The sequence below is a fragment of the Monodelphis domestica genome, chromosome 6 (assembly GCF_027887165.1).
Source record: "Monodelphis domestica isolate mMonDom1 chromosome 6, mMonDom1.pri, whole genome shotgun sequence".
NCBI lineage: Eukaryota > Metazoa > Chordata > Mammalia > Didelphimorphia > Didelphidae > Monodelphis > Monodelphis domestica.
The window spans coordinates 81,695,094-81,717,814 of NC_077232.1; the positions used below are offsets into that span (position 1 = coordinate 81,695,094).

The window sequence follows — 22,721 nt, forward strand, 5'->3', positions numbered from 1 at the left end:
TCTGCCCCCAGCTCCATCACTCTCTTCCCAAAGAACTTCAAGAAAGAATTGGGGTGAAAAATCCATAAAACAAATAAATATAGTCTTCCTGGGGTAGGTAAAATGTTTCATTATAAATCTTGTAGAAATGTTCTTGGCCATTGATTTCATCAAAATTTTCAGAGTCAGCCTGGTCTTTCTTTACAGTGTTGTTATCCTTGTTCTGCTCATTTCATTCTATGTTAGTTCATATAGTCTAGAATTCTGTGACCTCTTGTCATTTCTTATGGTGTACTAATATTCCTTTACATTCTTATGCCAATTTAAGAAGCAAAATTAAGGCAATGTCTCTTAGATTCTAGTTCTTTACTTTTCTCTTTTTCCTTCTCAAATCTCCCTTTCATGTTCAAGGAGTTTGTTTTCCTAATAGCTTTCCTTAGCTTTAACCTTCTTCTTAAAACCTCCCCCCACATCCCAATTTGTTTCCTTCTTGGGTTTAATGTATTTCTTCAGCAAAATATATTCAGCCCTCCTTTTGTCTTTCACAAGTGAATGCATTTTATCTGCCTTCTCTTCTAACCACTTCTCTATGTTTGTAATATTCTCACATACCCCAGTTATGAGAAATAGCAAGTATTTCTTCCCCACCATCTCCTTCCTTCTATACTAAAGTATTCCTCCTTTTACTCTTCCTTCTCTTTACTAGTTTCAAACCAAAACCAAACCAATCTGCCAGTTGGACCTCTTTTTTCTTATTTAGCCCCATCAGGACTCTGAAGATATTAAGGTTCTGAAGAGACGCTCATTTCTCTTCCCCTATTCCACGAACTATATCATCATACAGCTCCTTCCAATTACTCAAGTAAATTTATCTTAACATTTCTTTGGATTCTTGTTTTATAATTTCAGAGTTCCTATAATTACCTATGGACTTTTTATCAAAAATGCTTTAATATCTTCAATCCCATTTTCTACCCTTTTAGATTATATTCATCTTTCGGGGTAAATTATTCTTAGCTACACACACACACACACACACACACACACACACACACACACACACACACACACACATATATATTGTTTTAGGGAATCCTCTCACCCCACCCCCAAGACCTTTCCTCATCTGAAGTAGCAGTTGACATGGTCCCATGTAATACTTAAATGGTTGTATGTGAGTAATTGAACAACATTCTAGAATATTATTGTATGTTTTCTTTGATACTCTGGATTTTGGATAAGATATTCTTAGGACTTTTCCTTTTGGAATTTCTTTCAAGAGGCAATTGGTAGAATCTGTCTTCATCCTCAGGTTCTAATATATCTGGGTGTTTTCAATCATATTTTTTAGGCAGTCCATTGATTTTTCTTCTTCTTCTTTTGAACAGTGCTTTATTGAACATGGTTTCAATTTTATCTTGTCTCAGAAACCTTTAAAAGATTGTGCAAAAAAAGTTTCAGCTCCTTGGAAGAGATTGTACCTATACATTTTTTATTAATAGAATTTATTCATAAGTCCCTTCCTACCTTCCTTATATCAAAGAAGGGATTGTCAAGGAGACAGACATGTGCATACAAATTAGATACTTTATGTTTCTATCTTTTGGTTCACTTTCTGGGTGTAACATTCACAATATATCCAGCATTAATTCTGTTTGAGGTTCTCTTGATTCTATTTATTTCACTGTTCATTATCCCAGGTAATTCCAAGTTTTTTAAAATTAGCCACTCATCGTTTCTTATTGAGCAGTAGTATTTCATCACAATCATATACCACAATTTGTTTAACTACTCTGCAACTGATAGGCATCCCTCAGTTGCTAATTCTTTGTCACCATGGAGAGCTGGTATAACTATTTTGGAACATAAGAGTTCCTCTCCTTTTTCCCTGATCTCCTTGAGAAACAGACCCAGCAGGGTCTAAGGTTATGCACTGTTTTACAACTCTCTGGTTGTAATTTCAAATGGCTCTCCAAGATAGTTGGATCAGTTCATAGCTCCACCACTTTTGTGAGTATCCCCATTTTTCCACATCCCTTCCAACATTTGTCATTTTGCCCTTTTAGCCATTTTGATGGGATTGGTGTGGGATGACATTTCAGAATTGTTTTGGTTTGCATTTTTCTAAAGTAGTAATTGAGGGCATTTTTTAATATACCTATATATTGCTTTTTATTTCATCCAGAAATTGTTCATAACTGTGGCCCATTTATCAATTGAGAGATGGCTTTTATTCTTTTTTTAAAAACATTTTATTTGGTCATTTCCAAACATTATTCATTGGAAACAAAAATCAATTTCTTTTCCTCCCCCCCCTCCCCCCCACATCTCCCATAGCCGGTGCATGATTCCACTGGGTATCACATGTGTTCTTGACTCGAACTCATTTCCATGTTGTTGGTATTTGCTTTAGAGTGTTCATTTAGAGTCTCTCCTCAGTCATATCCCCTCCACCCCTGTAGTCAAGCAGTTGCTTTTCTTCAGTGTTTTTACCCTCACAGTTTATCCTCTGCTTGTGGATAGTGTTTTTTAGATCCTTGCAGATTGTTCAGGGACATTGCATTGTCCCTAATGGAGACATCCATCACCTTCAATTGTACCACAGTGTATCAGTCTCTGTGCATAATGATTTCCTGGTTCTGTTCCTTTCGCTCTGCATCACTTCCTGGAGGTTGTTCCAGTCCCCATGGAATTCCTCCACTTTATTATTCCTTTTAGCACAATAGTATTCCATCACCAACATATACCACAGTTTGTTCAGCCATTCCCCAATTGAAGGGCATCCCCTCATTTTCCAATTTTTGGCCACCACAAAGAGTGCAGCTATGAATATTCTTGTACAAGTCTTTTTCCTTATTATCTCTTTGGGGTACAAACCCAGCAGTGCTATGGCTGGATCAAAGGGGAGACAGTCTTTTATCGCCCTTTGGGCATAGTTCCAAATTGCCCTCCAGAATGGCTGGATCAATTCACAACTCCACGAGCAATGAATTAATGTCCCTACTTTGCCACATCCCCTCCAGCATTCATTACTTTCCAAAGCTGTCATGTTAGCCAATCTACTAGGTATGAGGTGATACCTCAGAGTTGCTTTGATTTGCATTTCTCTGATTATAAGAGATGTAGAGCACTTTTTCATGTGCTTATTAATAGTTTTGATTTCTTTGGCTGAGAATTGCCTGTTCATGTCCTTTGCCCATTTGTCAATTGGAGAATGGCTTGATTTTTTGTACAATTGATTTAGCTCTTTGTAAATTTGAGTAATTAAACCTTTGTCAGAGGTTTTTATGAAGATTGCTTCCCAATTTGTTGCTTTCCTTCTGATTTTAGTTACATTGGTTTTGTCTGTACAAAAACTTTTTAATGTGATGTATTCCAGATTATTTATTTTGCATTTTGTGACTCTTTCTAAGTCTTGCTTGGTTTTAAAATCTTTCCCTTCCCAAAGGTCTGACATGTATACTATTCTGTGTTCGCCTAATTTTCTTATAGTTTCCTTCTTTATGTTCAAGTCAATCACCCATTTTGAATTTATCTTGGTGTAGGGTGTGAAGTGTTGATCTAAACCTAATCTTTCCCACACTGTCCTCCAATTTTCCCAGCAGTTTTTATGAAATAGTGTATTTTTATCCCAAAAGCTGGGTTCTCTGGGTTTGTCGTATACTGTCCTGCTGAGGTCACTTACTCCAAGTCTATTCCACTGATCCTCCTTTCTGTCTCTTAGCCAGTACCAAATTGTTTTGATGACCGCTGCTTTGTAATATAGTCTGAGATCTGGGACTGCAAAGCCCCCTTCCTTTGTATTTTTTTTTCATTGTTTCCCTGGATATCCTTGATCATTTGTTCTTCCAAATGAACTTTATTATGTTTTTTTTCTAAATCAGTAAAAAAAAAATTTGGAAGTTCAATGGGTATGGCACTAAATAGATAAATAAGTTTGAGTAGGATGGTCATTTTTATTATATTGGCTCGTTCTACCCATGAGCAGTTAATGTTCTTCCAATTGTTCAAGTCTAGTTTTAGTTGTGTGGAAAGTGTTTTGTAGTTGTGTTCATATAGTTCCTGTGTTTGTTTCGGGAGATAGATTCCTAGGTATTTTATTTTGTCTAAGGTGATTTTGAATGGTATTTCTCTTTCTAGTTCTTGCTGCTTAGCTGTGTTGGAAATATATAGAAATGCTGATGACTTATGTGGGTTTATTTTGTATCCTGCAACTTTGCTAAAGTTGTTGATTATTTTGATTAGCGGTGGCTTTTATTCTTACAAATTTGATAGAGTTTTCTATCTTATTATATATATTTTAGATATGTGACTACCTGAAAGACTGCCTATAAATTTTTTCTCCAAATTTTCTGTTTCCCTTTTAATCTTGGCAACATTTATTTGTAAAATAAACTTTAATCTAATGTATTCAAAATTGTCCATTTTACATTTCATTGTGCTCTCCATCTTTTGTTGACTCATAAGATCCTCTCCTGTGCACAAATTAGATAGGTAATATGTTCCCTGTTATTCTAACTTACTTATGATATCTCCTTTTGTGTCTAATACCTGTATATTTTTATATATGAATATACATGATAATGTTTTTTGAGAATGAAGTTATAGGAAGATTAAAAAGTTGCCAGCATAGTTTTAGATGTTGAAGAATGACTCCTCAAAAAGAAGAAAATAGTTAGCAAAAGGCATACACTTTTAGGTTAAATGTTAGGGAAGGAAGTATTTCTTTTCAGGCAGTCAATAAATAGCCATCCTATTAATATTCATTTCTTCTCTGAAGGCCCCCTGAAAAGGAAACCACAAAACACAAGAAGTAGTTGCAGCTCCCTGGGAGACAACTGTCAGGTAGAAGGAATCTCCATTCTGGGATGCACCTCAGTCTTTTTCTCTCATTCAGACCCTGATCTCCATCTTGATAAAGATCTTGATGTTCTCATCTTGGATATGTTCATCCATAGCAGCCAACGCTTTGGCCCTACCATCCTTGTAGTTCTGTAGGAACTCCTTGGCATACTCAATCCATACACATTTGCAGCAGCCATTCATGTAGCAGTTTGTAGGAGGTAGCAATAGAGGAGGCTGAGGATCTGAAAAACCTCCATCAGAGTGAGAGGAACCTTTTTGGCTGGGTAGTGGATCAGTTTTCATGTTGCTTTTTGGAATGCCTGCTTCAGAACCTTGACCCTTCTTATTCTTCCCAAAAGCCCTGCTGCTTCTGATACAGTACCTGTTGGGAATTCCCAAGTGCCTAGCACAACTGCAGATTTGGAATGGGTTCCCCTCAGCTCTCAATCCACCCTTCCCTACTCTGGGTCTCCAGTACTTGGCAGGCTGAGAGTGAGGGCTACTGTCACTCGTCTTTGGCCACCAGTGCCCTGCTACAGCAGCCTCCATTGATTCTTAAATTATCACAGCCTGATTTTTTTAATATATAAAATATCTTATATTTTCTTTTATTTTTACCATTTTTTACTTTGTTCTAATATTTCTTGGATTTCATTTGTTGGATAAGGTTTGTCAATTTCCTTTCTAAGCTATTTATTTTCCTTCCAGTTCTTTGCTCCAGAGTTTTTATTTCGTTTATATTTGCTTCATTTCCTCTATATATTCATGTAATCCTTGTGAAAAATCCATTCTTTTCTTTGTCTTTACTTGCAGTTGTTATAGAGTCAGATTTGCAATAATCCTCTGTACTAGTTGATGTTTTCTTTCATTTACTCATCTTTTCAGCTTTAACTCCTGAATTAGAACTTCTGCTTCCTGCTAGGGCCAGACTTTTACCATTTTTAAGTGGGACAGCTCACCCTGATTTTTCTCAAGTTCTTAGCTGCCTTTCATCTTCTGGGACTAAGACCTATTGGATCTTTTGAGTTTCAGAGGGCTGTATCTTGAGGCATTTCTTACTACCTTGGGACTTTCTGTGAAGAGCCCTCTGCTCTTTCTGCCCCCTAGACACAGAGGCTTGTAGGTTTGTATCTCTAGCCCACCAATAGTATGGGGAGACTGGGCCTGTTTGCTTAGGCAGGCACTGACTTTTCTATTGCTCATGGCTTTCTGGCTGGTTTTATGATTTATTTGAACTTCTTAATTATTATTTGGTTTGGTGAGTTTTTCTGGAGTAGGGCTGTTTGGGGGCATCTTGTTGAGGTATCCATCTTGACCAGAAACTTCACTTCTTATTTTTTGTGGTAATTCCTGATTTCTTATTCATGAATAAAAGACTTTTATTCAATAAATATGTGCCAAACACTTTGCTTAGTAGGTATTGTGGAAGTAAAGATAAAAATAAAAATACTCCTTACTCCCAAAGAAACTATGTTCTAATGGACAAATTATATAGTCTGTTCCTTTGATATTTAAGACATATTTCTCCTGAGGGAAGGTAACGCTTAAAGAGCTTGACTTGGCTTCCATTAGTCACTTGTTCTGGCATCCATGAGGGTTTTTTTTTTGTTTGTTTGTTTTTGTTTTTTCAAGAAGGAAGGGCTTCAAATGGACACCTTCCTAGATGAAGAGTTTGGAATATTTCCTTTTTAACACTAAAAGAGGAGGGAAGGTGGGTGGAGGTTTTTTTCCAAAAATAAGTGTTTCTCCAGCTTTTTGCAATTCATTCACTGCCTGATCTTGCTTTTGATAATCTTGTTCTTCAGTTTACTTGAAGCACATTGCCTTTGCCTCTACTGGTCTCCTTTGATGTACTTGAAATCTGTTTTAGAATGAAAAAGTAGGGCAGGAATTTGTGGAGGGGAATTTCAATAATGAGGAAGCTGATGTCCTTTTTTTGACCAGTTGTGGAAGAGAAGATAGGAGTCGTCTGATATAGAGGTCATAAAGATTTCTATTGTCTATTGGATGATGATCATTGGTGGAAACGTGGTGAATCTCAGCAATGCATTGATGTGGGATAATCCTGAAATGCTTATGAAGGGGAATGCTATCCACCTCCAGAGAAAGAACTATTGAAGTTGTCTTTCATATCAGGATATCTTTGGTCTTATTTTGAGATTTTGGTTATATATGAGTGTGCTCAACACTGGCCAATATGGAAGTGTTTTGCATGGCAATAAAAATTAAAAAAAAAAAAAGATTTCTATCCAAGTCACATTTATTCTCCCTAGAAAGAGAATTTTGGAATGAAAAGATTAGTGTACTTTTGAACCTGTACTAGATTTCTTTAACTCTTAATGGGTTAGGTTAGATTAGATGAATTCTGAAGTCTCTTCCAGTACTTTTCACTATTTTTTATTCTGCTGTATTATCAGTGTAGTTCTACTTGAAACAAGCAGTACCTATAAAAATTACCACGTGGAACCCAATTAATATGCTTTATTTACATTTTAATATGTCTTGCAACCTGCATGCAGATTTCTAATGGTCTTTTTTATTGGATTTTCTTGCTATTCATTGCTATAGATGGATTTGGAAGAGAGAAGAGATTTTTAAAGTAAAATTAATAGAGTAAGTGTGGCACCCAGATGGGTCATTGGATTGAGAGCCAGGCCTAAAGATGAGAGGTCTAGTTTCAAATCTGGCTTTAGATACTTCCTAGCTGTGTGACCCTAGGCAAGTCACTTAATTTCCATTGCCTAGCCCTTACCACGCTTTTGCCTTGGAACAAATACACAGTATTGATTCTAAGAAAGAAGGTAAGGGTTTAAAAAAATTAATAGAGTGAGGATTCATTTTTGCCTAGAAAACATAAAAGCATATGAATCTCTTGGTTTTTTTTCCCCTTTAGGTTTGTGCCTGCCAAGTACGGGCAACAGGAAAAATGTATGCTTGTAAAAAGCTAGAAAAAAAGAGAATTAAGAAGAGAAAAGGAGAAGCTATGGCATTAAATGAAAAGAGAATTTTAGAAAAAGTACATAGTAGGTTTGTAGTAAGTATCCTTTTTTTATCTTATAAACTGTAATGTTAATTGTTTTGCTTCATCTACAGCAGTAATGTTGAACACAAATAAAAAACAGGAATCACCAAGTCATACATAAAGAACCTTAAAAGTGGCATATTAACTTGGCTTTAAAATGTAATGTTTTCTGTGTTTTATTGCTGTTGTTGAGTTGTTACAGTCATGTCCCAGTCTTCATGATCTCATTTGGGGTTTTCTTAGCAATCATTTGCTTCTTCTATGGCTTATTTTATAGAGAAGGAAACTGAAGCAAACAGGGTTAAATGACTTACCTAAAGTCACAAAGCTAGTAAGTGTTTCAGGCCAAACTTGAACTCCAAAAGATGAGTCTTATCTCCAGGACCTATACTCTATCCTCTGCATAACCTTAGCTGTCCCATGCTTTATTGTATTTTTATTTCTTTTGTTACTTTTTTCCCAGTTTCATTTTAATCTTGTTTGGGCCTTACTTAGGAGTGGTACAGCCTCAAGGTGACATTTTTAACACATCTGATCATATAGTATTTTCATCAAAAATTTACTTTTGAACTGGACTGGTTCAGTTTCTTCAGCCCTAAGTCAGTCTTTGGAAATCACACTAGCGTTTTTTGTTTTTTTTTTAAACTCACATGCATTTGTATTATCAACATGCCATTTAGACTTAGCATTTTAACAGTGGTATACATTTATATTTCATTTTTTATTTTTTTAACCAATTCATTTTATACTTGCTCAAATTGATTTGATTTCCTTTTAACAAACTAAGCCATGCACAGATATTTTGGCCTGTAGTTGCCTTTTTTAATGATAAATAGAAATATCATTCATTAATAATTATAAACTTTCGTTTTCAAGTTGGAAGATTCTAGTTAGAAATATCTACTTGGTCATCATAGTTCTTATGCATTAAACCTGGGATTTAATGTTTTGTTTTTGAATATCATTATATTGATTTTTAGAGGTAGCCTGTTCCCAATATATTTTTCTATTTTAAGGTCTATTACTATTTGATATTGTTTTCCTAATTTATGAATTTGTATCTGTGGTTGAAATATCACATTGAGATATTTCCAATACTGTGCCTAATCTGCCACTAAGAAGTGGTTTGGTACTTTTAAATACATATATATATGAAATGGATTCTAGGATCCTAAAAGTTTCCTAAAAATAAAACCACATAGATCATTCCCATTGTAATATAATTTTTATGGTGGCGCGTTGGTTAGGAAGAGCTCTAAAATAAAAGATAAATATGATTTTCTTTCCTTTAAATGTCACCTAAGCATAAATGACCTTAAGTATCATTTATGATTTAACATTCCAGTCTTATGCAGTTGCCTTATTTTTAATTAAGTTGTTGGAGGTAACATGGTATTATAAAGCAATGTACTTGGAAGTCAGAGGACCCAGGTCAAAACCTAGCTTATTCCTTGACTATCCCTGTGACCTTGAGCCTTTATAGTAGGCATTTGTTACATGCTAGAATACAAGGATAAAAATGAAACAGACCCTGCCCTTCAGAAACACATGCTCTGGTGGGAGAGACATGGAATGATATAAAAAGTACAAGGTAACTTGGTTAGGGAAGCTGAGAAAATTAGGAAAGGCCTCATACAATTGATATTTGAACTGACCTTTGAAGAAAATTAGGAATTCCAAAAGTCCTACTTGAGAAAGGAGCATATTCTAAGCATGAGGACCAGCCTGAACAAGCTCATAGAGATATGAATGTCTTCTCTGAGAAACTCTAAGAAGACTATTTGGCTGGACCAGGGAGTACTTGAAAAGGAATAATATATCTTAAGGTTGGAAAAGTAGGTTGATCCCAGGGTGTAAAAGGATTTAAATGACACACAGAAATGTAAACAATATATCTGAAAGAAGGAAGGTAGAAAGTGCTGAGAAAAAATTATGGACATGATTATTAGAAAATGTAACAATAAAAATGTTAACTACTGTTTCATATGCTTCATTTCTTAACTGTAAATCCACCAAAATTATCTGTGTATATTGAGTGTATACTTACCAAAGATCTGAGAAGTTCTTTGCAAATGGTATTCTATAGCGTAGTTCATATTTTTATAATCACACTGTTTCTGAAAGTTTATGGAGAATACTAGTTCCCACTATCCCTAATGTTTATTGGCTATGAAAAGCATTTGGTTCAGAACAAAATGCTACTACAAAAGTTCCCCTTGTGTACAGATATTAAAATCATAGAAGATTCCTAGAAAGTGTTACAGACAAGAGTGGTTGCCATAAACTGTGACCGCGAAAATATGGTTTCAAGACAGTGTCTTGAGTTAAATCAAAAATAAGTGGTCGCCATGTGAAAAATTCCCAAATATGAAGTATCCAAATCAGCTGGGTTTCATGGAGATTTTAATTAATACAAATGAAGGAATTAAAGAAAGGGAGAGAGACAGAGTAAGAGAAATAATAGGAAGGCTGGGGCCTAGGCCTTTCTTTTAAGAGAGAAAACTAAGTCAGTCTTTAATCACTCACCACAAGATTTTGTCCAAGCAAAATTCTAGTGTTCAGAGAGACCCTCCAGTTCAGCTCCTGAGCTCAACTAAGTTCAGCCACTGAGAGACCCCAATTCAGCATCCTAAGCTGAACTAAGTCCAGAGGCCTCTGGCCTCCTTTTAAAGAGAATTTTCTCCTATGTCACCTCCCCTAAATTTTCACATCTACCAATCACAGTAGATGTTTTCCAAAGGACTGACCATTCTTAATTCACATCTTGTTATCACCTTCTTAATTCATATCTTGTTATCACCTTCTCTGGGCAGACTAAAACCTCTGAGTATTTCACACGTCTTTGCTAAGGTTGTCCCTTGCAAGTTGCCTGACCTTTTAGTGATTAATTTGACCTTCATAGATACTTAGCACCCTTTTGTATTAGATCTAAAAGTAGACCTAGCTTAAGGGCTTTTGCCTCACTACAAGTATGGGTTAAGTGCTTTTTCATTGTCCAGTGAGGAGTTTTATAACTTTATCTTCCCCTTAAGGTATGCCTAAGTATGGGTAGAGTAATTTTAAAGTTCTCAGTACATTCCTGATCAAGTACCTCCATTGTTTAAATGGGGAATAACCTAACCAAATCTTCTAAGGTTAGAGTCTAAGAAATTTTAAGATTCACAATCCCCCCTGATGATCATTGGGAGACTAGTCTCCCCATTGATCATTTAACATAATCATCTTGTAGTCCTAAACGCACTTCTAACTACAGATGTATACAACATTCAATTTTCTTAAGAGGAAATTAGAGTAGTGAGGGAGGAAATAGAAAAGAAAGAAAGCAAAGCCAATGTTTTGCTAGAATCATTGACAGAAAGCCAAATTAGGGGCATTCCCCTTTTGGCATAAATGTGTACATTTACAATAAATGTTCAATCAAACTTCAGTTCAATCAACCATATCCACAATTCATTCTTGATCTTCTTAATGTAGTGTAGGTTTTCTGGCATCTTCTGCAACAGTTCATTCTCTGGATTTAGGAGTTAGTAAGCTTCTTCCTTGAAGGTCTTTTCTCAAACAAAATCCAAATCTAGCAACCCTATGTCATTTGGTCAGCCAAAGCATGAATATCATTTAGTCTTCATACCATAGGTGTTTGATACCTTTTATCAAGAAAGATGGCCAGTACAGAATCCAAATAAAAGAAATATTCTCTATTGGTGGTAGAGCTTCCAAACATTCTTGTTTGTTGATGATGTGTTGATCGTATCAGGTTTCAGAACTTTACAGCACCTCCTACTTATCACTCAAAAATATTTAACCTGATAATCTACATAGGTGAAATCAAATGAATAAAAATACATGCTATCCAGACTATCATATTCAGTTTGATGGACAGTGAACTGAGTTCACAATCGAAGAAAAGGAAGAGATACTGAATTACATTAGGGAATATTGTCTACTTTTAGTAACACCCAGTTTCTCTCTTAAAATAAGGTCTATGTTTTTAGCATCAATATTCTTCTGGTGGTGCTATAAATCATGAAATATCAAAAATTAAGTTGCACAGCCTCAAAGGTCAATTGGGCAGGTAGAGAGTACCCAGGGATAGAGTTGCTGCAAGGTAGAAAAGATTCATTTTCCTGAGTTCAAATCCAGCCTCACACACTACCTGTATGAACCTGGGAAAGTCACTTACCCCTGCTTCCCTCATTCTCTTCATCTTTAAAAATGAGCTAGAGGAGGAAATGGCAAACTACTTCAGTATTTATGATGAAAAAAAATCCCAAATGAAGACACAAGTCAGACATGACTGAACAACAACAAAAGGTCAGTGGAAAGGTGCATAGTGACCATGAACAGGCAGCAGCCTATAACAAAATTTTGCACATCAAAAGGTCCCTAAAATATGTGAGCAAAGAGATACCCAGGAGGTCTCAAAGGTCATAGTATAGTTCTGGTCTTTAATTGCTTAAATATCTTTATCTGGTCTAAGACTTTGTGGACCCCCTTGTATATCCAAGTGATAGCGAGTCTACAATGTAGTGAAAGTAAGCAATAACAGGAGACAACTCATTTCCTCAATTTGTTCCAGTGCAATACCAAAAACTCTAATAAGAGAAGGTCCCAAAAACATTAGTAGATAATTTATAGGACATGGATGAGATGGCATGAATGTGTGTCTATGTCATTAAAAGAAATATGCCCATTTGGTGATATCATAGCATGAAATGCATCCTCATTTATCTTTTCAGTCTCCTTTTACATTTGTAATCTGTATTATCTTCTCTGCAGCCTATAAATAATGATGCCCTTTTTTGTTCTGTTATTTCTCACTCCATTTTTCTCCATCTGAGCTCCTAAAGAATGTTAATAGCTAACAGCTAACGTTTTACTACTTACCAGTAATGAAGCAAAAGTTTATACTAGTAGAACCACCTCCTAATTGACAAATACAGTGGACACTTACTCTACTGGTAGTTTTAGGTAACACCTTTCATCATTACTGGCCTGGATTTCTATAATGTAGCCCAATCTCGCAGTGTGCAATGTCTTTTTAGCAGCTCTGTCTCAAATTTACTCACTTTCATAGTAAAAATCCCTCGGGGCACAGTCCTTGATTACTTAGACTTCATATTTTACAGGACTTAAGTAATATTCACTTTCATAGATTTAATTACCTGCATGGATGTGTTTTTTTTTTTAATTAATAAGCTTAGTGTCCTATATTGGCATTCTTTGCTATGAGACCTTTTAAACAAGATAACTTGCCAAATGTCCAGTTTACTGAGGAAAAAGTGGCTTGTTATATCTAATTTAAATGGAATATAATGAATATATGACTTGTAAATTATAAACTGTCATATATATATTATGTAAGATTAAAATTAATGTTAAAAAGCACCAAGTATTATATTTTATAAGATTTATTAATAATCACTTGAAGTAGAGGAAATAAAAAAACAAAAGTAAAACCTGCATAAAGAAAAGTTTTCCCGACCTCAATTGCAGGAGAAGAGAGAAGAGGGAATGGGGTTACAGAAACTTTATCTCCAAAATGTAAGAACATAACGTGAGAACAAAAGCGGGGTTCAGGGAAAAAGAATCCTGGGGTACAAAATTCTAATTATACAATCCCCCCTGTTATTCCAATGGAAAACAAGCATGTAGAAATCTCCCAGATTTACATGCCTAGTTCCTCAGTTTATAACTCTAAAGATTTTTTGCTCTCTGAGGGGAAATTACAACAATTTGGGGATAAGAGGGAAATAAAAGAGAAAAAGAACAAAACCAATGATCACTACTTTAACAAAAAAACAATTAAGGGACAGTCCCCTTTGGCATAAAAGTATACATTCAATGTAAATGTGTTCAACCTCCCACAATTCAATTTCTCTACATACCAAAGTTCATTCTGGATCCTTTGATGCAGTGTAAGGTTTCTGCAGGCATCTCCATGGCACCTTTTCCAAATAGTTATGGATTCAGGGAGGTGTCAAGTTTCTTTTCCTAAAATTACTCAAAAGAATTTAAACCTTGTATTATAGGATAATAATACAACCCCCCTGAGGAGGGTGTTGACAAACACATGGATCACCCAGGGATACATGGCTGAATTATGAGACATATGAATCAATTGTCAAAAGAAATTAAAAAACATCAAAAAATCAAGTAAAAGAGAAAAAGTAACTTCTGGATGAAATATAAAATATCGAAATCTTATGTGTAAAAATTCTAAGTAAGGAAAAAGCAAACCTATAACAGGTCCCAATTAAAGTGATTTATGCCCCACAAACCTGTAGTATCAATTATGCACTTACCCAATCAGCAGCCAGGACTACAGAATATTGCCACATTTATGAGAGAAAGAAAAAGGACTAGATTTTTGCAGTGAATGGGAAATATCATTTCCTGGTCTGATTTTACCTTCACTTTCAGGGATAAGGGAGCCAGAATTATAGCTAAGCCGAGGTACTTTGTCTGAAAATGGCACAGGGAAATCCTGCATCTGATGTTGTCAGACACTTCCTCGAACCCAAAAGCAAGTCCTCTGTATTGGTGCAGATTCTAATCAATCCCATCAGGATTGGTTGGTCTCCTTTGACCTTGTGCTTCTTGGCACTGTATAATGGCTCTTTTGTGGTCCCTTGTCCTGGAATCAGACACAATCATTAATCAAAGTCCCGTAATATTTAACAATGGCAGGTTTCCATAGTCTTAAGCTTTGGGGGTATACATTAATATTAGTGCTAATGGACATTTTAAACTTACCCTAGTGCAAAGTCAAAAAACAATACTGGTAACGTGCTTCAAGTACAAAAAATTAGATAAAAAAGAAAACTCAAATACTCTATTGCACATATAAGGAAAAACAACAATAACATTTTTTAAAAATCAAAAATATATAGTTCACAATCAGTGACACACTGTGTTAGCCAAGGAAATATACAATACAAAGGTTTTTCACCCAAAAATGAGATCCATTTCCTTTTTAACTTGGCCATGATCCACAGTGTGAGTGCACATAATTTTCACCAAGTAACAGATTTTTAAAACAGTAGTACAGCAGCTAATGTACATTCAAAGAAGTACCAAAATCCCCAAAATCATAATGGCCCATTTAATGACAATAGCAAACAAACCTGCTATGATTCACATGCGTCTATAGCCACTTCCTGTGTGACATTAAAAAAAAAAAACTATGAAGCTCATGTATGCTTGATCTACAGATCTAGCCAATCTTTCAACCTTGGCAAAGATATTTCTAACAAAGTCTATTACTGCCATCATTCCAAAATGAGTAAAATGAAGAGTACAAATATAAAAACCTATCTAGGGGTTACAAAACACCCTGGAAAAACCTTCCCACCTCCCAGATGAGATTATAAACCATCACAGGGTAAGGCAAGCTCCTTGGGAAACCTCCCTTCTCTGGTATGAGACTGTAACAGCCTTAAAAGGCATGTCTTTATATTTCCCATCCATTGCAATGTAGAGGCAAGGAATATAATAGTGAAAAATCACTTCTGATGTCTCATCCATTACATTTTTATAAATGCAGAGGTGGGGAATACAATTGTGCTATTGCACTTAACTTCAACTACTAAATGAAGCCTTACCTCTTATTACAAGCAACTCAAAGGCAGGTAAATGATCAATCAGAGGTAGTAGTACTACTCGATATCTGAAAATCCCTTCTGAAGGCCCCTTAAAATCAATTTAAATTCTTTGGTCATTAAATTCTCCAAAGGTTGTATACAGGTTGTAACCAGTTTGATGGAGTCCATCCATCATCATCATCTATGTGACAATGAACAAAGGCAAAAAGGCCCAAAAGGCCATTTAGGCAACATGTGACCTCAGTGGATCTGGTGACAAACCCAGCATCCATAAGGACTTATGGTTTTGCCACAGAAAAGGATTTGCACAAGTTGTCTATGGACTTTTACAATGGTATTTTCTCCAGTCTAGTCACATGGGGAGGTACAAATAAAGACAATTTAACAGCACATATAGCCAAAACACAGGAACAGAAAGTGACATAGTGTAACAGAAGATATTAGATTAGATCAATATATGAACTTAAAAAACAAATTAAATCTTAAAGCAATCAACAAATACAATATATGTGACAGGATACAGGCACTGAATTCAAGAGTCTTTTTCTCCAGTTCCAATAACCATGTTACAAGGACTTCTTCACTATTTGGAGGGGAACAAACTGATAAACTTAGCAATGGAGTCTGAAAAGCTAAAAATTCACCTCCATACTCTTTTAAAGTTCTTTCCCCTTCCCAATATCATCATCCCATCTAGATTCCTTTGATCACATTTCTAGGGTTCCCCATACCTGCACTGAGCATAGTGTGGATGAACCCTATATTGGTTGTGTTGCAGAGAGGGAGCAGGCCAAAATGGCAAAGGGGTGTTGGTAGATGAATCTCCCCCTCTGAATCTTAAGATTACTCAAGCTATCAACTGCAAGGTATCCAAGCAGTACATCCATGAACAGTAGTAAGAAAAGATGTCCTAAAGCTGTAATTCACTGCTCTTTCATAGAGTGGGCCATGCTTGCAATTCTGCTTCTTGTCTGTAGGTGGTGCTACCCTAGTATGTACTGGCTAAACTTAAGAAGTTTGGAAGGGTAACATTCCTTCACCTCCCTACTGGAGTTAAAAAATGCCAGGGGCCAAGTGACAACTCAGTCCCCAACCCCACAGCCAGAGCATGGAAGCTCCCGCCCGGGTTAGCCAAGCTGGGGTTGGGGTGGATAGCATGGATTAGTGTTCCATGCTATGTTCCCCTGCAAAAAAGTGGCTAGGATGAGATTGGGGTGGGGAATGGGGATTTATACCTCACTCTCTGTGCAGAAAAAACAAGGTTCTTCTAAAGGGCTTTCGAACCCTCAGGCAATCGGCAAACTTATAGTAGCTTGTGGACAGAAGAGACAGGAAGCCATTCTTTTTTGCCAGGAGCCCCAGGGTAGGGCGTCTGGAGAAAAATGAAAGAAAAAAAACTGCTTGGCAAAAAGCAGCTTATCAGTAGGAACAAAATTTATCTGCTCCCTATCCTTTACTCAAAGGCTTTCTTTTAGAAATTCAAGGATTCTATCTTCTGTAGTGTTTCACCAAAAATGTAATATTAAAATTAATAACCAATAACTAGAAGTATTATATTTTATAAGATGTATTAATAGTTACTTGAAGTAGAGGAAATAAAAAGTAAAACCTGATTAAAGAAAAGTTTTCCCCGACCACAATTAGCAGAAGAGAGAAGAGGGGGTGAGATTAGAGAAACTTTTTATCTCCAAAACATAAGGAGGTAGGGTGAGGATGAAAGTGGGATTCTGGGAAACGGAGTCCTAGGGTACAAAATTCTAATCACACAATCAGGAATTATAATATGTACTCCATAATCCTCTTTCATAGTAGACATTAGCATTATCCATCTAGATTCCAATCCAAAACTTCAGGATTATCTTAAATTTGCATTCAAATTTTGGAATACATGACAAATCCTAGTGTCTGTTTAATGCATCATCTGTATGCATTTCTTCCTTGATTTGAGCTGTGGCTTTCTCTTACCTGGTGTACTAAATTAGAGCCATCTCTCCCTATTTTTTTCTTTCCAACACTCTTCCTACAGAATCACTTCTTATACTGCCATCTTGATTGGCTTTTCCCTCTTCCCCTTCCTTTGTGTTGTAGTGACATCTTTTTATCTTGTACTTCAAGCCAGAGATTCTTATCAGTAGTCATCACTTATTTAATTAGTGCCAACTGTGCACTGAGCATATATCAAAGTGCCTGTATTATTTTCCTTCCTCATTTTATCTTGTCTATTTGACATCTCATGCATAACGACCCATTGCTATCTCCGTATGTTTGTCATCTTCCTGTTTGATTCTTCTCTGAAGCAATACTTGGGATACCCTTTTGTTTTTTTTTTCTCTCCAGCTTCTCACCTTCCATTCAGATCTCACATAAACTTTACCCTCTTCTGATACCTGCTGGAGGCTTTAGTTAAATGTCTACAGTTTCTCATTTTCTGTCCATACAAACTTTTGTCTTTTCCCCAGAAATAAATATGCCTTTGACTTGTGTCATTTGTATTACTTTTTATTCTAGTATTAAATTTATTCTGGTCTTTATTTCTCATCTATTTTCATGTTCCTGAGGTTTAAAATATAGGCACTAGTAGAATAGAGTATAGGTCTAGGTATTTCTTTTGTACAATATTCTGTGCATTTTAGCAACTGATATAAGTATTAATAAGGACTGCAGGTGCTTAATACATTTTTTCTTCTTAAAATTCTTCTCTGTAATGCTTCCTGAAAAAAAAATCAAACTTAATCTCTTTTTAATTGAATAGCTTCCTTGACAATCATCTTAATGATTTTTTACTCCAATTGTTGAGCTTTTTAGGCTCAGTTACATGGAGAAATCTTCAATAATGAATTTCAAAAGTTAACAAAAACATATTCTTTTTTAAGATTATTCTTGCAAGTCATTTTAAGAGGCGATGTAATTTTAATTAGGTTCCAGATTCCCAGTTAGTGAATCATACCCCTTGATAAGGTTGTTGTTAAATGTAACTAATAAGAATTAGCTTAACAAGCCAAAAGATTGAATCAAAAGAAAATTTTGAATTCTAGTAACATTCACCAAGAGTCTTCCTGGGCACCATCTCAATTTGTTCTAGAAAAGAGTCTAGAAATACATATTGAAATTTAAGTTCATTTTTAAGTTAAAAGAGTTAAAGTTAATTTGAACCTGAAATCAACAATACAGACCTGACAGTAGATTTAGTCATGTACAATACAAAGAAATAATCTCTTATTCTCAAACTATCCTTGGTCGTTCATTCACATTAGGATATGATAAAAACAAAACACCTTTCTGCATTTTAAAATTTTAAAAATATATTTTTTTAATAAAAACCCTTACCTTCCATCTTGGAATCAATACTGGGTATTGGTTCCAAGGCAGAAGAGTGATAAGGGCTAGGCAATGGGGGTTAAGTGACTTGCCCAGGGTCACACAGCTAGGGAGTATCTGAGGCCAGATTTTAACCCAGGACCTCCCATCTCTGGACCTGGCTCTCAATCCACTGAGCCACCCAGCTGCCCCCTAAAATTAAAGTTTTAAATTCCCAAAATATTGATTTTTATCTAACCTTTGACCTGTAATATTTACCTTACTCTTATATTGCATAGGTTGACAAATAAATATGTATGTTTTATCATTTATGGAAAAGTCTCATTGATTTTGGTCATTAGAGTAATCTCATTCTTTTGAAATCTGAGGTAAGGGGGAAAATGCTGCTCTTTTCTAAATGTGTGTGCCCATTTAAAAAAATTTTAATGGCTATTTTAATTTAAATACTTAATAACTAAATGAAGACTGGTGTCTTAGACAGACCTGTATTACTGGATTTCTTAATTTAAAAGAAAATTGGCTTTGGATTCTTGTATTTAAAGCCCTTCTCTGATATAGGGTTGTGCAGATGAAGTTTGGTTCTTGAAGGCTATGCCAACAGTGCAGAAGATTATAGATATTTTCAAGATAGAAAGTGTTCATATAGAGAGCAGGGAGCAGACTATACGTCTCTTGCCCATAAACTACTTCACTTGAGTTCAGAGAGACATATAACCAGGAGATTGGCAACCAAATGACAAGTACTTTTGGTCATAGCAATTTGTGAAAGGGTCCACTTAAAGCATAGAGCAGCAGTTGCTGTATTAGGAGGAGCTCCCATGTTAATAAAATTACAGATTCTTAATTTATGAAAATAGTGTTCTCTGAAATATTGTATACATATTTGCTTTGCATCAAAGGAAATCCTATGTTTCCCGCTATCCCATCCCATCGTGTTTCATTTTAGGTTTTGTTCTTATCAGTGATTAGTGTCTTGACCATGCCTAATTTTCCTGATAAACTCCTAAGATAGTTCAGTATAACAGTGAGAAAATTGAGACACCCAGAGAAAGGTTGAGAAATTTTTCCAAGATCACCCAAACAAGGTCAGAATCAGAATCTGCTACCTAAGTTCCCACATTATGTCCTTGTAATTAAAATAGTGAAAAGATGGGGAGTCAGGAGGCCTCCATGTGCCAGACTTGGCTCTTCAATAAACTTGTTTCATGACTACTTGCAAGTCACTTCCCCTCTTTGCAACTCAGTTTCCTTATCAACAAAAATGAGGAAGTGGGATTGTATGATTAATATCTAAGGTCTCTTCCACCTCTAACACTGTGATGTAGTTATAGACACTCTTCAGAGGTAAGTGGTCATTTACCACACAGTTTGCAGTTCAGGGTTGATACTAGGAAAGTTAAAACCACCTCTTTCATTCTGAAACCCTTCAGTGCAAAACTCTTCGGTCTTGTTTCTTCTCATTTGTGGCCTTCAAACAAAGGGTTGTGACCCCTTATCAGATAGCTTATAGAGAAGTTTCTTTTTCAAATAGACAATTGGAGTAGATGGTGTCTGAGGGCCCTTTTTCAGTGGGGTGGAATTGGAGGAAATTGAACTAGAGCGATCAAATCTTGTGCTAAAATCCAGGTTAATGGCTAATAAGCACTCTCATTTTACTAGGAATTAAAGTGAAACTTATTGGTTTATAGTTTGCAGACTGTTCCCTTTTTCTTTTTTAGAAATGGTAAAACTTGTATTTTCTTAGTACTTCTGTAACTCTCATTCTCCAGTCTTTCAAAGAACAGTGACAGTTAACTACCATTTAGTGCTAGGCACTGTGTCAGCAAAAACACACACACAGAGCTTGTTCTCAAGGAGCTCACAGTCTAAATCTATGACTGTTTACCTCTTCTACCCTTTTCTTTCTTGGTTCTCTTTTTTCTTGTCTAACAGTGATCCTCCCCCTCTGCATGGGTATACCCAGGACACCATCCTAGGTTCTATTCTGTATGTCTCTTGCTGAAGCTCATGAGTTTGTATGAGTTCAATGACTCCCAAATCTCTATGTCTAGCTCTTCTTTCTCCTGAGCTCCAGTTCTAGAGTAGCACCTACTTGTCTGGACATCTTTACTTGAGTGTCTTGTAGGGCAAATCAAATTCAATTCACTGAAAATGGAACTTGTAATCTTCCCTAAAATCCACATTTCTCCTAACTTGTCCGTTTCTTTCAAGAGCACTATCAATCTTCAATAATCCAGATTTGCAACCTTGTTGAATTATTCCTTGATATTTCCCTTTCTAACCCCATATGCTAACTCTTGTCACTTCTACCTCCACAATATATCTTTCTTCTTCTTATCACTTAAATGACTCCTACCTTTATTAAGTCCCTAATTATATTTCCCTTTGGCTGTTGAATATCTATAGATTTTTCTATCCAGAAGTATAATATTGGGACTTGAGTCTTTTCATGAAACAATTACAAAATAGTAAAAATGGCAATCCAATTAACTGGTAAAGGACCAGTATTTGTTTATAATACCTATTTATAATCCAACATTTGACTGATGTTTATAACCAACCATAAATTAATCAAATTTTTCTAGTAATACAGCAATAAATCAACTATTATTATGTATGAAATATGTAAGTAATTCTAAAGTATTAAGAAAAATAAAGTTTAAATCAGATATTGTTAACAATTCACATAGATTCCTTCAAAACTTAAATTTGGGCAGAGATTTAAAGAAATGGAGAAATGGAAAGAAATTTCATCTAAAGACTGTCCATTGGATTTTCACTGATTTCACAGAGATGGAAGATATTATTTTGGTTTGAGTGTGATCTTGTTTGTTCTAGTGGTTATAGTACTTTGTTTGCTTTGTTTTTATTTGCATATCTAGTTGGACCTTTTAAATTCAAGATTATTTTACTTCAATGATTCTTAGATTATTATCATGTTTTTTCTTGTCCAATAAAATCTTGGATCACATTTGTTTCACTATAGTCTTTACATCTCGTTCTCTCTTACTTTTTGTTTTGTTTTGTTTTCAGGCAGAATTAGAAAAAGTAAATCGAGGGAATGGATGGTAACTGAATCAGTGGGTCTTTTTTGTTTTCAGGTTAGTTTATCCTACACATATGAAACAAAAGATGCCCTGTGTTTAGTCCTAACTATTATGAATGGAGGGGATTTGAAGTTCCACATATACAACATGGGAAACCCTGGCTTGGATGAAGAAAGGGCCATATTCTATGCTGCAGAGCTATGCTGTGGCTTGGAAGATTTACAAAGGGAAAGAATTGTTTACAGGTAAGAGTTAATGACAACTATGCTCTCTGGGAAGGACCCTTCTCATTCAGTATGGAAAATCTAGCACAGAGGAGACTAGCTGTTCAAAAGGGCCATCCTCTGCTTTTAGAAAAGCCATGTCATGTTAGGAAGACTCTTATGTTATTGAAATGTTTACAAAAATATATACATTTTATAAAATACACACAATATGTAAAAATAAATATTATTTCCTTTTCGTTTTCACTTTTAGGTTCATTTTTATAATGTTTCCATCAGAGTGATCTAAACTGAACATATCAAAAGTCAGGTTACAGTAGAGGTAGCTTTTATGTTAGAAATTGATATTAATTTAATTAAATTATTTTAATGTTATTCAGATAGGTAGGAAAAGAGCATCTTTTTAACACTGTAGATAAATTCAATTAATTCTTATCATGAGCCCAATAGAAAAAGGTACCTGAGGAAAATCCCAAGAACAACAGATGTGATGTGCTGTGTTTTCTTTAAACCTAAACATAATTTAGTAAAGATTAGAAATAGCTAAACTTTTTAATTTAAAGGTTCATAAATTATAATTGCTACTGAAATAACAAAATTATTAAAGGAATAAACTATTTTGAATTATCCATAGGCATTTTAAAAGCACTTTTTAAAAACACAGTTAATATAACTAATAAATTCT

The 22,721-nt window shown here is 35.4% G+C and overlaps 1 protein-coding gene across 3 annotated transcripts in view; it reads left to right on the forward strand.

Annotated features, from left to right (window-relative positions):
• Positions 1-22,721, forward strand: part of GRK4 (G protein-coupled receptor kinase 4) — a 160,074-nt gene that overhangs the window by 99,858 nt on the left and 37,495 nt on the right. For 2 of the 3 annotated variants that reach the window (XM_056802362.1, XM_056802361.1), the window contains exons 8-9: positions 7,718-7,858; positions 21,867-22,057. In XM_056802362.1, the coding sequence (XP_056658340.1) occupies positions 7,718-7,858; positions 21,867-22,057 (332 nt within the window). The remainder of the gene's footprint in view (positions 1-7,717; positions 7,859-21,866; positions 22,058-22,721) is intronic. The other variant, XM_056802363.1, reaches the window with a different exon arrangement.